General features: G+C 58.5%; 1 protein-coding gene across 4 annotated transcripts in view; it reads right to left on the reverse strand.

The window, feature by feature from the left end:
- Positions 1–3,104: 3,104 nt before the first annotated feature.
- Positions 3,105–13,116, reverse strand: part of ACOT7 (acyl-CoA thioesterase 7) — a 121,985-nt gene continuing 111,973 nt past the window's right edge. For 3 of the 4 annotated variants that reach the window (XM_064363175.1, XM_064363174.1, XM_064363176.1), the window contains exon 9: positions 3,105–3,525. In XM_064363175.1, coding sequence (XP_064219245.1) covers positions 3,427–3,525 — 99 coding nt within the window. In that variant the 3' untranslated portion in view covers positions 3,105–3,426. The remainder of the gene's footprint in view (positions 3,526–13,116) is intronic. The other variant, XM_021669906.2, reaches the window with a different exon arrangement.

The following is a 13,116-nucleotide window of genomic DNA, read 5'->3' on the forward strand; positions in this document are numbered from 1 at the left end:
CCTCCAGCCGACGGGGCAAGACCCAGGCCCGGAGCTCTGGGGACCCGCGGGCCGAGGAAGCTGGGGCAGGAATGGATAGTGAGAACCTGGGGCCGGGGGTGGGGCTCAGGGGAGGAAGCCGCCTCCAAGAAGAACTCGGAGCAGGGCGTGGAGAGGGCTCGAGACCCACGGCCAGCGGCTTCCAGGAACTGGGAATCCAGTCTGCAGCAGGGACAGCGAGGGGCAAGGTTGGGCCAGTTACGGCTTCACTCTGCTCCCTGGGCCTGGGGGGTTCCAGCGAGGGAATAAGTGCACGGGCCACCGGGTGGTGTCCCCCCCACCCCCACGGGCTCAGAAATGTTCTCTCTGAAACTGAACACCACCGCCCAGCCCAGAGAGGCCAGGGTCTGCAGCCCAGCGCCTGAACCCCTCCCCTCCTCTCCTCCTCACTTCCGTCCTTCCCGCCCCTCCCTCTCTCCCAAGCCCTCCTGCCGTCACCACTTCTAATAGAGCACCGGCTGTCGCCCATAGACTGACAGCCTCAGCTGACCCCACGCGGTGGCGAGACCCTCTTGCCCCTTGATGGGGGCGCTGGAGAGGATTCCTCCTGAGGATCGTGCCTGTCTCTTCTAGAAAACCCCTGAACACACACACAGTGGGCACAAGGCCTCCGGGGCTGCCTGGCATAGTGTCCTTCCATGCCTCTGGGACGCATCCATGACTAAATGCCCCTGTGTCTGGAAACAAGTGAGCACTTGACCAGGAGAAGACCCAAACCAACTGCAGCCAGAACAGCTGCTTGGAGCTTGCCCAGCCCAGGCGGGGCTGCCCACGGCACTCCACAGTCTGCACCTGCCCAAATCGTCCCCACACCCCAGGTCCCTGAGCAGCTTTTAGGGGACCCAGGATGGGCCTTAGGGTCCATCCCATGAAGCAAAAGAAGTGTTTGTGGAGAAAGACCCCACAGTAACGTGTGGGGCTGGGCAAGGGGGAACTTGAACCGTGCACACCTATACTCCCTGTGGTTTCTGGAGCTGCCAGGGCCCTTAGTGCTCCCTCCAGGTGGCCCTGGTTATAAATAGACACCAGCAGTGGGAGGCTGGCACAGGGCAGCTGTAATCAAGGGTGGTGTTTCTTTCTTTCTTTTTTTTTTTTTTTTTTTTCTGAGACGGAGTTTCGCTCTTGTTACCCAGGCTGGAGTGCAATGGCGCGTGATCTCGGCTTACCGCAACCTCCGTCTCCTGGGTTCAAGCAATTCTCCTGCCTCAGCCTCCCGAGTAGCTGAGACTACAGGTGTGCGCCACCATGCCCAGCTAATTTTTGTATTTTTAGTAGAGATGGGGTTTCACCACGTTGACCAGGATGGTCTCAATCTCTTGACCTCGTGATCCACCCGTCTCAGCCTCCCAAAGTGCTGGGATTATAGACATGAGCCACCGCGCCCGGCAAGGGTGGTGTTTCTAAGCGTCTCACCTGTGACTCAGGGTGAAATGGTAGAAACGCCACATTTAATTACATGGCCGCCAAGAACCATGCCACTTAGAATCACCACACTTGAGACTGCACACGCAGCCATGGAGAGCCATCCCACTGTCTGGGCCTGGCTCCCCTCTGCCAGCCCAGCTCACCTACTGCTGCCTGCACCAGTGCCTCTGCCCGGCCTCAGCTGGCTCTGGGGCAGGTGGGAGATGGTCTCTGATGGCTGCCCAGCTTATTCCGTGCTGTGCTGAGATCTGGTGTAAAGTGCCTGGTGCCCCTGGGAGGCGGTTTTTAGGTGCCTGGTTTGCCCAAATCCACACGGATGAGTGGCTGAGTCAGGACTGAACTAGGAAGTCTGATACGGGGCCCACCTTCATGTGAAGGATGTGGGTGCTTTGGGGACCTGGTCCCCTCAGTGAGCCCCTGGGCTCAGGCACTGCTGTGGCCAGCCCTGGGCCTTCTGCTTGCTCAGAAGGGTGGCCTCCTCATTGCTCTGATCCCAGGGCACACTCTGGCATGGGTCATGGGTGGAGCAGAGTGGGGTGGCCGAAGCTTCATGTGGCTGAGATTGCCCCCCCCATGCCAACCCCCTCCCAGGCAGGAAATAACCCCGTCAGCCATGACTGGGGCCCGGGACAGATTCCCAAGCTCTTGGCTGGTGTTTCTGCACATCTGGAGCCGAGCCCTCTCTCTCCAGGCGTGCGGGAGCCTGTGTGAGGCTGCAGCTGTTGACGGGCCAGCCTTCTCCAGGCTGCGGGACAGATGTTGGGGCTTCAGGGACAGACTGAGTTGGAAACATTCTCCCAGATGCCACCTCGGGGTGTGCTTGGTTGGAGCCATGGATGCAGGTGGGGTCCTGGCCCCTGTAGTGGCCTTGGCCAGGCCAGATGCACAGATAAACTCTGCTACAGACACCCTCACCACACACGTGCTCACAGATACACAGGGACAGATGCACGCACATGAGTAGATATGTTGGTGACACGTAGGCACACAGCTTCACACCAACAGCACCGACACACTTTCATGCTGCCCCTCAGACCCCTGCCTCATAAGCCATCCCCACGGCCTCCTGCCTGGGTGGCTGGGGGAGTTTGCGTGTTGGGCACAAGGTCCTGGCGCCAGCCGGGGGGGCTCCTTCAGACAGGAGGTTGGGGTATCTGGGCAGTTTCTACCGAGAGACTGGGTCAGGGTGGGGTTCCCACAGGCTGAGCCAGGCCACATTTGGCTCTTCACACCATCACCTCTCTGAGTCTTTACGAGGAGCCCCGCCCTGTCCGTGGGAAAGCCACACAGGCTCAGAGCCGGCGTACTATGCAAGCCAGACCATGGGGTCATGGGGTGCTGGCACTCCCACCACGCAGCGTGGCCCTGAGTCCACATCCTTCCAGCATCTGAGCTGCCTATGAGGTCCAGGGAGCCGGGGTGTCTGGGGCCAGGACACCAAACCAGGGCCCCACGGGAAATGGCGGTTCACAGCCAGCAAATCACCAGCCAGACACCAATTGGTGTGGCTGTGCCTGAGGTTCTGGGATCTATGCAGGAGCTGGTGCTGGGAGGGCTGAGACTGTCCTCGGGAGCCCCCACATCCCATACCCCCGGGAAAGCAGTCTCCCCAAGACAAATGACCACCCAGGACTCGTGGGTCCAGCCAAGCAGCAGCTTTATTAGTGGCGCTGGGTTCTCCCCATACCTTACAGTGTGCTTGGAAGCATTCCCGAGGGTTTCCATGGAATGCCTCCCAGCGCTCAGGACAACACTGTAGCATCAACACTGGGATGATATAAATAAAGCTTTGGTGTGTAGGTTTGCAGGAAAGAGTATAGGTTAACACTGTGATACGAAAACTTCAGACAACATCAGATCTCAATGTGAATTGGATTTCTGGCCAAGGGGGTAACTTCTAAGTGACTGGACACTGGGCCTGTTGCCATGGCTACTGGGGCCCCAGCGGCGGGAGGAGGGTGTCTAAGGCTGGGGCTCCGCCTGGCCCTGTCGCTTCGCCTTCATCTGCAGATACCGCCCTTTGCCTTCCTCAAAGCGCTTCTTCTCGTCCTCGGTCTCAGGCTGTGGACCACACACAGAGACAGGCGGGTTAGGGTCACTGCAGAACCAGTGTCGTGGCCTTGTGACCTGGCCTGGGCCCCTGCCCCCACCCGTGGATCCACCCCACCCCAGAAGAGTGCAGAGTACCGTGCCTCAGCTCCTCTGGCCTCCTGGGACTGCCGGGTGCCAGGCATGGGCCTCATGTCCCACCTTGCTGATGGGCCCATTGACTGGGATATGTTTAGCTGAGAAGCTTTGAGGGGCTGCAGGAGTCACGGTGGCAGAGGTCCACGGAGGGGACCCTGAGGGCATGGCAGGTCAGAAGCAGTCAGTGGAACTGCTGAGCCCTGTGACACCCTTACACCCCCTTTCACAGCAGGTGTAACTCCAACCCCAGGGCCTGTTTGCTACTGAACTTCAGTGGAAAATGCACTTGATAATGAAACGTGGGAGCTAGCGTGACTGGAGAGGAAGGGAGAGAGACCCTGCATTTGCTGCACTCCCAGGGAAAACCAGCTGCACACGGTCACTGTTCCTAAGAGAAGTGGGCAGACGCAGCGCTGCCTGTGATCTTGAGAAGGCCTGATCCTGTACTGGGAGCAACACACCTGCTTTGTGGGGAGGGAGCCCTGTCACCACGCTCTGGACCATGCACTCAGGAGGTGGCACCTTGGACCCCAGGGTCCCCTTCTCATCGCCCTGGGGGCAGAGCCAACGGAACAGATGGCCAAAGACTGGGTTCTGCCCAGGACAGTCCTGGTTTGTGCCTGTTGACCTGCTGTGATTATGAATGGCACCCCCTTTCACTCTAAGTCTTGTGGCCCTGGGCAGGTGCCACCCCTGGAGTATGAGGTGGTCACTTCTGAGGTCCTATCTATCCCATCTCCACATTCTGTCCGGCCCCTCCCTGGCCGGGAATTCAGGTTTAATGAGCTGTGCTAATTCCTCTGGGACATTTCATTGCAACATTTTGAGGGTGTCTGAAAGCCAAAGAAATGGGGCAGCTGCCCTTCATTTCATCCACAATGACACCAAACTGTACAGCTATTTTTGGGCCTAAGTGTTTTATAGACAAATGGTATATTGGCAAGAGAGAGCAGTCGGCCAGAGGATGTAATGTCAAGTTACACCAAATGCCTCCTCCCCTCTGCTCTCTCCAAAATCGGTCTCTAAATGTCACCAGGTGTAAACTGTCAAAACCTCGCCGGCCTGGAGCCAATGGAATCTTCCAGTATTTAAAGAAACAGGTGGCCCTCCTTGCAGCGGTCCTGGTTCCCCTTTGAAGAGTCTTCAGTGTACACAGGAAAACGGGTGCCTTTTCCAAGATACCTTATTGAAGAAGTCCCTCCCGCTGCTACAGTTTGATCTCTGGCTGACTTTTAAAAATAAAATTTGAGGCTACGCAATTTGACCTGAAACAGCCCAGGGAAAATGACATGTTCTTTCTCAGTTTTAGCTGCAGTTCTAAGTGGGCAAGACCCCTGAGCTTCCTGGGGGCTGGAAGGCACAGAGTCCAGCCCCTGCAGGTGATAGACAAGGTCCCCTGAAGACACAGCTACATCCTGCTGGGCACAGTTGAAGACGTCTGTGCACACTGAGGCAGAAGGTGCTAGATGACGGCTTCTTGAACTTTTAAGTTCAAGTTGAATCTGCCAGTCTAGTAAATGCAGATTCTGATCCAGAGGGTCTGAGAGCTGAGACTCACTTCTAACAGAATCCCAGGTGACATAATGCTGTGGCCTGAGGACCACACCTGTGTAGTAGGGCCCTGCCCCAAATGGGGAACATCTGAAGTGGCCAAGAATGCAAGGTCAAACCCACCAGCTGGGATGCAGGGGCCTTGTCCTCCCCTTCCCCTATGGAACTGCTTGGTGATGTGGAGGAAAGCTCCTGTCCACCTGCAGCGGCCAAGGCCAAGGCCCAGCAGAGAGTGGCACCTACAGCCTGGCTTCCTGCCTACCTCGAAGACCGTGTAGCAGGCAGAGCAAGTGCTGTGGGGCGGACGTGGGGTCCCAGAGCCGGGAAACAAGGTAACGGGGCCTGGTGGGGTTGCCACTGGGCTCTGCTGGCTTTGGAGTGGCTGTGGTACTCCGAAGTGCCTTGGTGACATCAGGGTTGGGAGCAGGAGAGCCGGGGACCGGCAGGCTGGACCGCATCCAGGCGCCTCCCAGTCTGAAAGCCTGGCCCCTCTGCTGGGGTCCTCCCTCTAGCTGGTGGAGAATCTGCCCTCCACAGAGAGGCAAGATGACAAGGGCTTGGACCAAAAAATAATCCTTGAAAGCGGGAGAGAATGAGCCTGGCCCAGGAAAGGCAGTTGTAGCGAGAAGAGACACAGCAGGAGCCAGGTCCGGCCAGACGAGAGACTTCCTGGGAATGTGCAGACGTGGGAGACTGGCAAGAAACTCGGTCCCCAAGTGCCTGTCCTCAGGCAAGTGCTCTCAGGGACCAGAGGACCAGGAGGCTGGAGGACCAGTGGCGGCTACAGGGTGGTGAGTCTTTCTGGGGTGATAGAACGTTCTGAAATAGACTGTGACGGGGGATGTCCACCTCTGTGAATAAGCTAAAACCTGCTGAATGGTATTCTGTAAGTGGGCGAACAGAACGGCACGTAATTCTGTCTTAATAAAGCTGTTAAATGGTGAAAGCTCCACAGGTGAGAGCTCTCGGTGCTGGGGGAGTGGTCAGGGCTGCCGACACGTGAGACTGGCCCGAGCTAATCACGACACAGGAATTCTTTCTTCTCTTTACTTTTGCATATATTTGACCTTTTCTATAATTAAAAAGCTACAAAAGAAAAAAACTAACTAGACTTAGATAGAGGAAGACCAGCCCCTCCTTTCTTCCTCAGGCACAAATGATCTCCAGGCCCCAGAGAGACGGGGCCCTGGCTTTACAAGCGGTGGGCTGCGGGCAGAGCTTCGGGAGACGTCTAGGGCCACCCACAGGCGTGATTTTCACCACTCCCGGCCAAGAGGTGCTGAGCACTAACTCAAGACAATGCTCGAAACGTTCCGGTCCCATTCATAGGTGTGTGCCAGGCCCCGCGCATGCGACGCGGCTGGGATGGCAGGGAGATCTGTGCCCAAGAGCCAAGAACCTCCAGGGCTTCAGACAGCCCAGCCCTCACCTCTGCCAGCCACACCCAGCAGTGGAGCCCTCGAGCCCCTAACAATCTGGCCTCTGGGAGTGGAATACGAGTCACTTCCCACCGTTCTCAGCATCTTTACCAGAGCTCACATCCCTCCAGCCCCCGAAGACATGGGAGGACCACCCAACTCTGGGCCTACAGAAGGCACTGCAGACAAGAGCCCTCCTGCCTCTTCGCCCCTATCTGGGCTGTGCACGTGGGGCCAGGACTGAGCGATAAGGAGATATTCTCTGCACAACCCGTGCTTGGGGTGTGGCCAGCTGTGCACATCAGTCTTCCCGACAACCCTACCCAGCAGCACAGGGCTGATTATTGTTCCACTTTTACCAATGAGGAAGTGAAGCACAGAGAGGCTGAGTAACTTGCCCAAAGTGACAAAGCAGGTAAGGGCAGAGCCTCCATTTAAACCTGGGCTCGGAGGCTGCTCTCCAGGACATCCTATGCTGAGGGGCTGTAGGGGTGGGACTCATCAGTGGGGAGTGAGGAAGGCGATGGACTTGTAGAGTCTCCATGGTGAACCAGGATGGGGGGGCCTTCCTGTCTCCCCTCACCTGACCCTGGCCCTCAGCGCAGCCCAGGAGCACTTGCTGAGCTTGGCCTCCCCCAGGCAGGGCCCTGCCCTGCCCTCAGCCATATCATCCCAAAACACTGTAGCTGCTGCCACCCCAGTGGCCACCAGGCCAGAGCGTTCCCAAAGCAACACATCCAAGTGTGGCTGCTTCTCTCTCAAGGTCAGTTCCTGAGCAGCCGGAGGCAGGCATGAGCCCAGGTGCAGGTCATTCTTGGGGTTGGCTCCAGGCAGAGGGAGGAGCCGGTGCCCAGCAGTGGGCCCCGGGGCTGCTCTGATGTGGCCCTGCTGTTTAATATTTGCAGCACTCATCAGCCAGCCTCTGCCTTCAGACAAAGCGAATGCTGTGGGATGATGGATGGATGTGCAGGAGGGCCTGCATAGGCCCCATCGCTCTTCCCCTGTCTCTGGGGATGGTGGTATGTGCTGGATGTTCTGGGCTCTGAGAGTTCAGACTAGCCCAGGAGCCTCCGCGTTACTGCATGGAGCACCCACCCATGAGCACTGCCCTCCCAAGGTGAGGATGGCCTTCCTCTCTGAGTGTCCAGGGTCATCCTTCCAGGGTGGAAGTTTATGAAGACAGCAGTCAAAGGCAGGGACGTCCCAGGCACCTGAAGACCCAGGCTCACCACCCAGGGGGAGGTGGAGCAGAGCAGAGGGAGGCAGGGCGGTATCTGCCCCATGGTAGGAGGTTACTGGCCCACTGCTGGTGGGCAGCCAGCCTCCCCAGGCTGTGGCTCTGCTAAATAGCTCCCCTACCTGAGCAACAAAGGGGCCACCTCCCGCTGGGCGAGAAGCTGACAGAGCAAGACAGATGGCCCCAGCACACGGCCCCACCCACGGCCCGGCTGCCGCCTCCTGGGAGCCATCTCCCTCCACCCAGCAAAGTAAATAAATGCATACGTTGTTGGCTGTTGTTGTTTGTAATGAAGAGCTGGGGGTGGCCGGAGGAGGAGGAAAGAGCGCTCCACGGGAAGACAGATGTCTCTCTCAAGTCCCTGAGGCTGCTGGTGGGGGAAGGACTTGAGCCTCTGGGGCACTGGCCAGTGGTGCCAGCCGCCAGACATCCACTTGTGGTCTTAGGCAGGCTCCCCAAGAATATGCCAGAGAGAAAAGATGGAGTGGCAAAGGCAGCTCAGAGCATGTGACACCCGTGTATCCCGGGCACCTGCCTGGTGGGAGGGACGGGGCAGCACGGCCAGGAGCAGGACTCTGAGTCCCACGGGCCCAGCTGTGTGACCCAGGATCAGGTTTGTTCACCTGGAAACAGGAACTGAACAAAGTGACATGGCAAAGTGCTTCCCATGGGGCCAGCGCACGTGAGCTCCTACGCTGTGTGTGCAGGTGTCTGCGGCCCCTGGTGCGTGCACGTGGGTCTGTGTGGTGGTCCTGCTGTCCTCACAAATACCTCAGAGGCCAAGTGCAGCCTGGGGGCTGATGGCTGCCCCAAGGACATGCCCTACTGCCGTGTGGCTGCCCCAAAGGACAGCCAGATGGCCCAGGGTCACCTTAAGGCGGCAGGGCCTTCAGGGCGTCATGCCCACCCACGGGGATGGAGGGGTAGAAGGGTCCCAGGGCAGCAGGTTGATAGGAGGCTCCCTCCCTGGTGGCACCCTGCACCAAGCCCCTGGCTCCCCTGCAGCCTGGTGGCGGCCTGGGCCTGGGGTCTGCGTCTTCCTCCCTCCACTCAGTGCTTCCTGCCAACTGCCATCTTCTGGGCTCTCTTCCACTGGAAGGGAAGCCTGTGGCTTTCAGAGCTGAATGCTGCAAACCAAATGTTTTCCACTTTGCATTTTCTGTGCTTGGAGAACACACATTTGGAACGTGGTATGGAGGACGAGTGACTAAGTTCCACCCTCGGTAAAATCAATAGGTTGTGTCCTTTTTGTAATTAATGAATGGTGCAAAGAGGGTTTCCAGTGGCGATATAACAACTTCCTGTAAGCCTGAGGGACACAGACCTTCTTAATTAAGAAGTCACATAGCATGCCCTCTCCCTGTTAACAGGAGACAAGAGGGGTCTTGGGATCATCACGAAAGCAATGAAAACATCTCATTATTGAGGACACTCAGCACGGCCGGGTGAGGGGCCCTGTGCATGGTGAAGCCAGCACTGGTGAGCTTAGCGCCGGGACCACCAGCCTCACAAGCACCTGTGGCCCCCAGGGTCTCGCTCCACCTGAGGACCTCATCTTAGCGGAGCCTGTCCGCCATTCGCTGCGGCTTCTCCCAGTGGCGGCAGGCCTGGGTTAATTACCTCCTCTGTCACACCCACCCAGGGCTGCACCAGCCTCCAGCAGAAAGCAGCCAGAAGTCCCAAATTATGACGTCAGTGTGGAGAGTCATAAACACGTTCACCAGGGGCTCCCCTCACCCGGCAGCACCCGCTCAGACCCAGAAAGAACCGCCCCCAAGTGGGGCTAAGAAATTCCCCTGAGTAAAGGCCAACGAGAGGCTGCTGGCAGAGGCAGGGAGAGTGTTTCCACAAAGGGGAGAAGAGGTGTCGGGACTCAGCCCTGGGCCCTGGGCGGTGGCCTCTCAGGAGCCCCTCCTGCCATCATGGAGTGCTCTGGCCCCGGCACGCTCAGCTCGTGGCTCCTGTGCCGGGAGTGGACATGGCGGTCCCCACCCTACAATGCCAGAAACGATCACAGCTGCCACCTGCTGAGTGCCCACCGTGGGCCAGGCCTGTGCCAAAGGCCAGGTGCTCACGGCAGACCTCTGCTCTGCGTGTGCCTACTCTGTGCTGTGCCCTGTGGAGCCCTTCCTGTCCTGCTGGAGGCCAGCACCATGCCTGCACACAGCAGGGGCACAGGAGGCATTTGCTGGATGGATGAATGAATGAATGATCAAACAAATGAAGATCAGAAAGCCTTAATTCTAAACTGGGATGGTCTTTATGTTAAAGATTCAAAACCAGTAATTCTGCTCAAGGAACACTGGCATCATCTGTCCCCAACCAATTCCAGGGCACTTGGACCACAGAGTGCTCAACAGGAGACTGCAAAGGTGACAAAGTTGAGATGGGGTGTCCAGCACACCTAGGCCTGGCCGCCCCCCGGAGATGGGCCAGCTTTGCGGCCATGCTGGGGACTTGCTTCTGATCCTGCACACCTGGGTGGGGAGGCCTCTGCATCCTCTCTACCACCCTGCGGGGCCAGGGCCTGTTTCTTCCTGCCCCTTTGCTCGAAGGGCTCAGACGTGTATCCGGCCACAAAGGGCCTTGGCCAGGGCACTCCACACCCCTCGCCGAGAGTGCTGAGCCAAGTGGGGTGGCCTCCAGCCCCCCAGGATACTCCAGGCATGAGCTCACTCTGCTGAAAACTGCAAGTCCCGTGGCCTGACTTTCATCTGGGCCCAACAACCTTTCCAGGCCTCCCTGCCAAGCCTTTCACTCACCTTCTGCAGCTCCCTGGGTCTAGCTAGGACACTGCCTCGGTTCACTGCACCCTCTGAAAATCCCACCCACGGCTTCTTCTGGTGCAGCCACCCTCCTGGCAGTGCCCGCTCTGCCCATGTCACAAATCTGACAGCAGGGGGAAGAGAGGCCCCATGGCTCCACCCCACACTCTGCTGTAAGTCCCCCAGGCCTGGCTCTGAGCAGAGACTTCTGTAAACCCCCAGGGTGTGGGGGGGCGGGCGGTGGAGGAGAACATGAGCAGTTCACCACGCCCAGGTGGGTTTTTGCCCCCGGCAGCCAGTTAGGCCGAGGTGGCATCAGAAGAGCTGCCTGCCAGCGCTGCTCAGAAGGGCCAGCATGTGGCTATCTGGACACAGTGGATCTTCCAGAGATGTGTGCAGAACAGAAACATGCAAGATGGCTGGAGAAAGACTCTGGGCTCAGGCAGAGGGAAGGCGAGAGACAGGCTGCTGGGGAGGGCTGCATGCTCTCATCTGCGCCTGCTTCCTTCGCGGTACCCATGCCTCGGGTTCTAGGCACGTGGGACTCACTGGCCACCGGATGTTCCCAAGCACTAACCAATGAGGTGACAGGAGCAGCTTCAGGATGCAGGTATTTTCCCATCACAAGACTGACTCTGGCTAAAGGCAGGCAAAAGGAACAGGGAGCCTGACATCGGATTCTGAGCCTCCTGAATATTCTAGTCCATGACTCACGCCTGTGGGCTGGCAGCAAGGTGGGGACGGGAGGGGGGCAGAGCCTCCCTCACTAATGGCCAAACTCAGCCGGTGGCTCACCAAGCCCTTCCAGGAACACACTGTCAACCTCCTGCACTCCAGTAACAGCTGAATTTCCTAAATTAGACAACAATTAAAAATTATTCCAAAAGTTCCATCTTGGCCAAACAAACAAAGGAAGCAAATGTAGCAGCTCGCACACTGGTGTGGCAGCGTCACCCCAGGCAAGTGCGCAGAGGCTGCGCGTGGCCACCACACGGTGCTTACGCCCACTCTTTTGCGCTTGAAATTCTCTGGGATTAGCTGTGGCCCCTCCCTGCCTACAGGAGCCAGCAGCAACGGGGTGTCCAGGATGCTGAGGTAGCAGAGACCCCAGGCCGTGTCCCCTGACAAAGGCCCCACATGGGGACCTCTCTCTCTCTGTCCTACGTCCTGGGCAGGACCTCTCTTCTTGTCCCGGCCTGGCCTGGACACGGTCAGAAACAGCCAGCTCTGTTGCTGAGGCTTTTTCGAGAGGAATGGGGCCCCTCTGCACCACGTGCCTGGGGGTCAGGCGGGTCCTGGGGGTGGGGAGTGGCGGCCACCACCGTGAAAAGCCTTGCCTCCTGCTTCCTCTTAAGTGCAAAGGGGTGAGGGACCCTCCAGTTACAGCATCACTGAGACGGCACTGAGAGGGGACTTGGGGCAATGTCCTGGCGATGGCTCAAGTCAGCCACAGCCAAGAGGCGTCTCCAGCCTGCCCTGCCTGTGGCCCCCACATCGGTGCATCATAAATCGATGGCCCTCAGCACTGCATGGCAGACAACTTCCAGAAGGCTGCAGAGGGCCTTTCAGCTGACCTCAACCCTGGGGTCCAACCTGCCCCTCCAAATGGTCAGCAAGTCAAACAGTGCCCTCCTTCCGGATGCTCTGGCCCATGCCATGCTATCCTCCTGGCTGGAGTGGGGCTTACCCAGCCCCTGCACTCATGCAGGTGAATCAGCTGAGGCCGGGAGAAGGTCAGGGGCAGCAGCAGAAGCCAGGCGGGCGCCAGGTTCCAGAGCCTTCTAAAAGTTGTGTGGGTCTGTGCTGAGGCCATGACTCCCATAAGGCCCCAGGAGAGGCAAAAGAATCAAACTGGAGCAGAAAACTTTCACACTAAAATGTGCCTCAACCCCCACACTTCACAGTGGCCTAAAAGGTTCAGTCACCTGCCCAGCATCGGTCCCGAGACCATCTGGGGCTGAAGCAAAGGCCCCGGGCTGAATGCGGTGGGCAGCGCGTGGGACTCCCAGGGTTTAGGTTCTCACACAGAAGGGTTCTCAGGCCAGGCTCCTCCGAGGACCCAGCAGTAGAGCCTGGCTGGGAGAGAGCACAGTGGCATCTGATGACGGCGGCGAGTGGTGCCCTTTCCCAGCCAGTGAGATCCCAGATGGGCCTGCTGGCCACGTGACCCCTGGCGAGTCACTCCCTGCCCGGTGCCTCCCTCCTGTCTGGGGATAGGACGCATCTGTGAGCGGATGCACCAGCTCTCAGAGGGGTTGGCGTTCCCTGAAGGCTCTCGCTCCCATGACCTGCACCCAGGCACCACCCAAAAGGGAGCCTCCCCTGGCCCCTCCAGTCCCTTGGCGCCCCCAGGAGACAGGCAGCAGCCTGCACATCCAGCTGCCCTGTCTTCCTAACCAGAAAGTAACCCGCTGAGAATGGCCTCCAGCCTCATGGGGCTCCCTCAACATGAAGCTGCCCGTGGGCCTCAGGGGCTCTTCCAGGTCGGGGCACG

This window comes from Aotus nancymaae, unplaced genomic scaffold (assembly GCF_030222135.1).
Source record: "Aotus nancymaae isolate 86718 unplaced genomic scaffold, 86718_ANA_hifiasm-v0.15.2.pri h1tg000053l, whole genome shotgun sequence".
NCBI classification, from domain to species: domain Eukaryota; kingdom Metazoa; phylum Chordata; class Mammalia; order Primates; family Aotidae; genus Aotus; species Aotus nancymaae.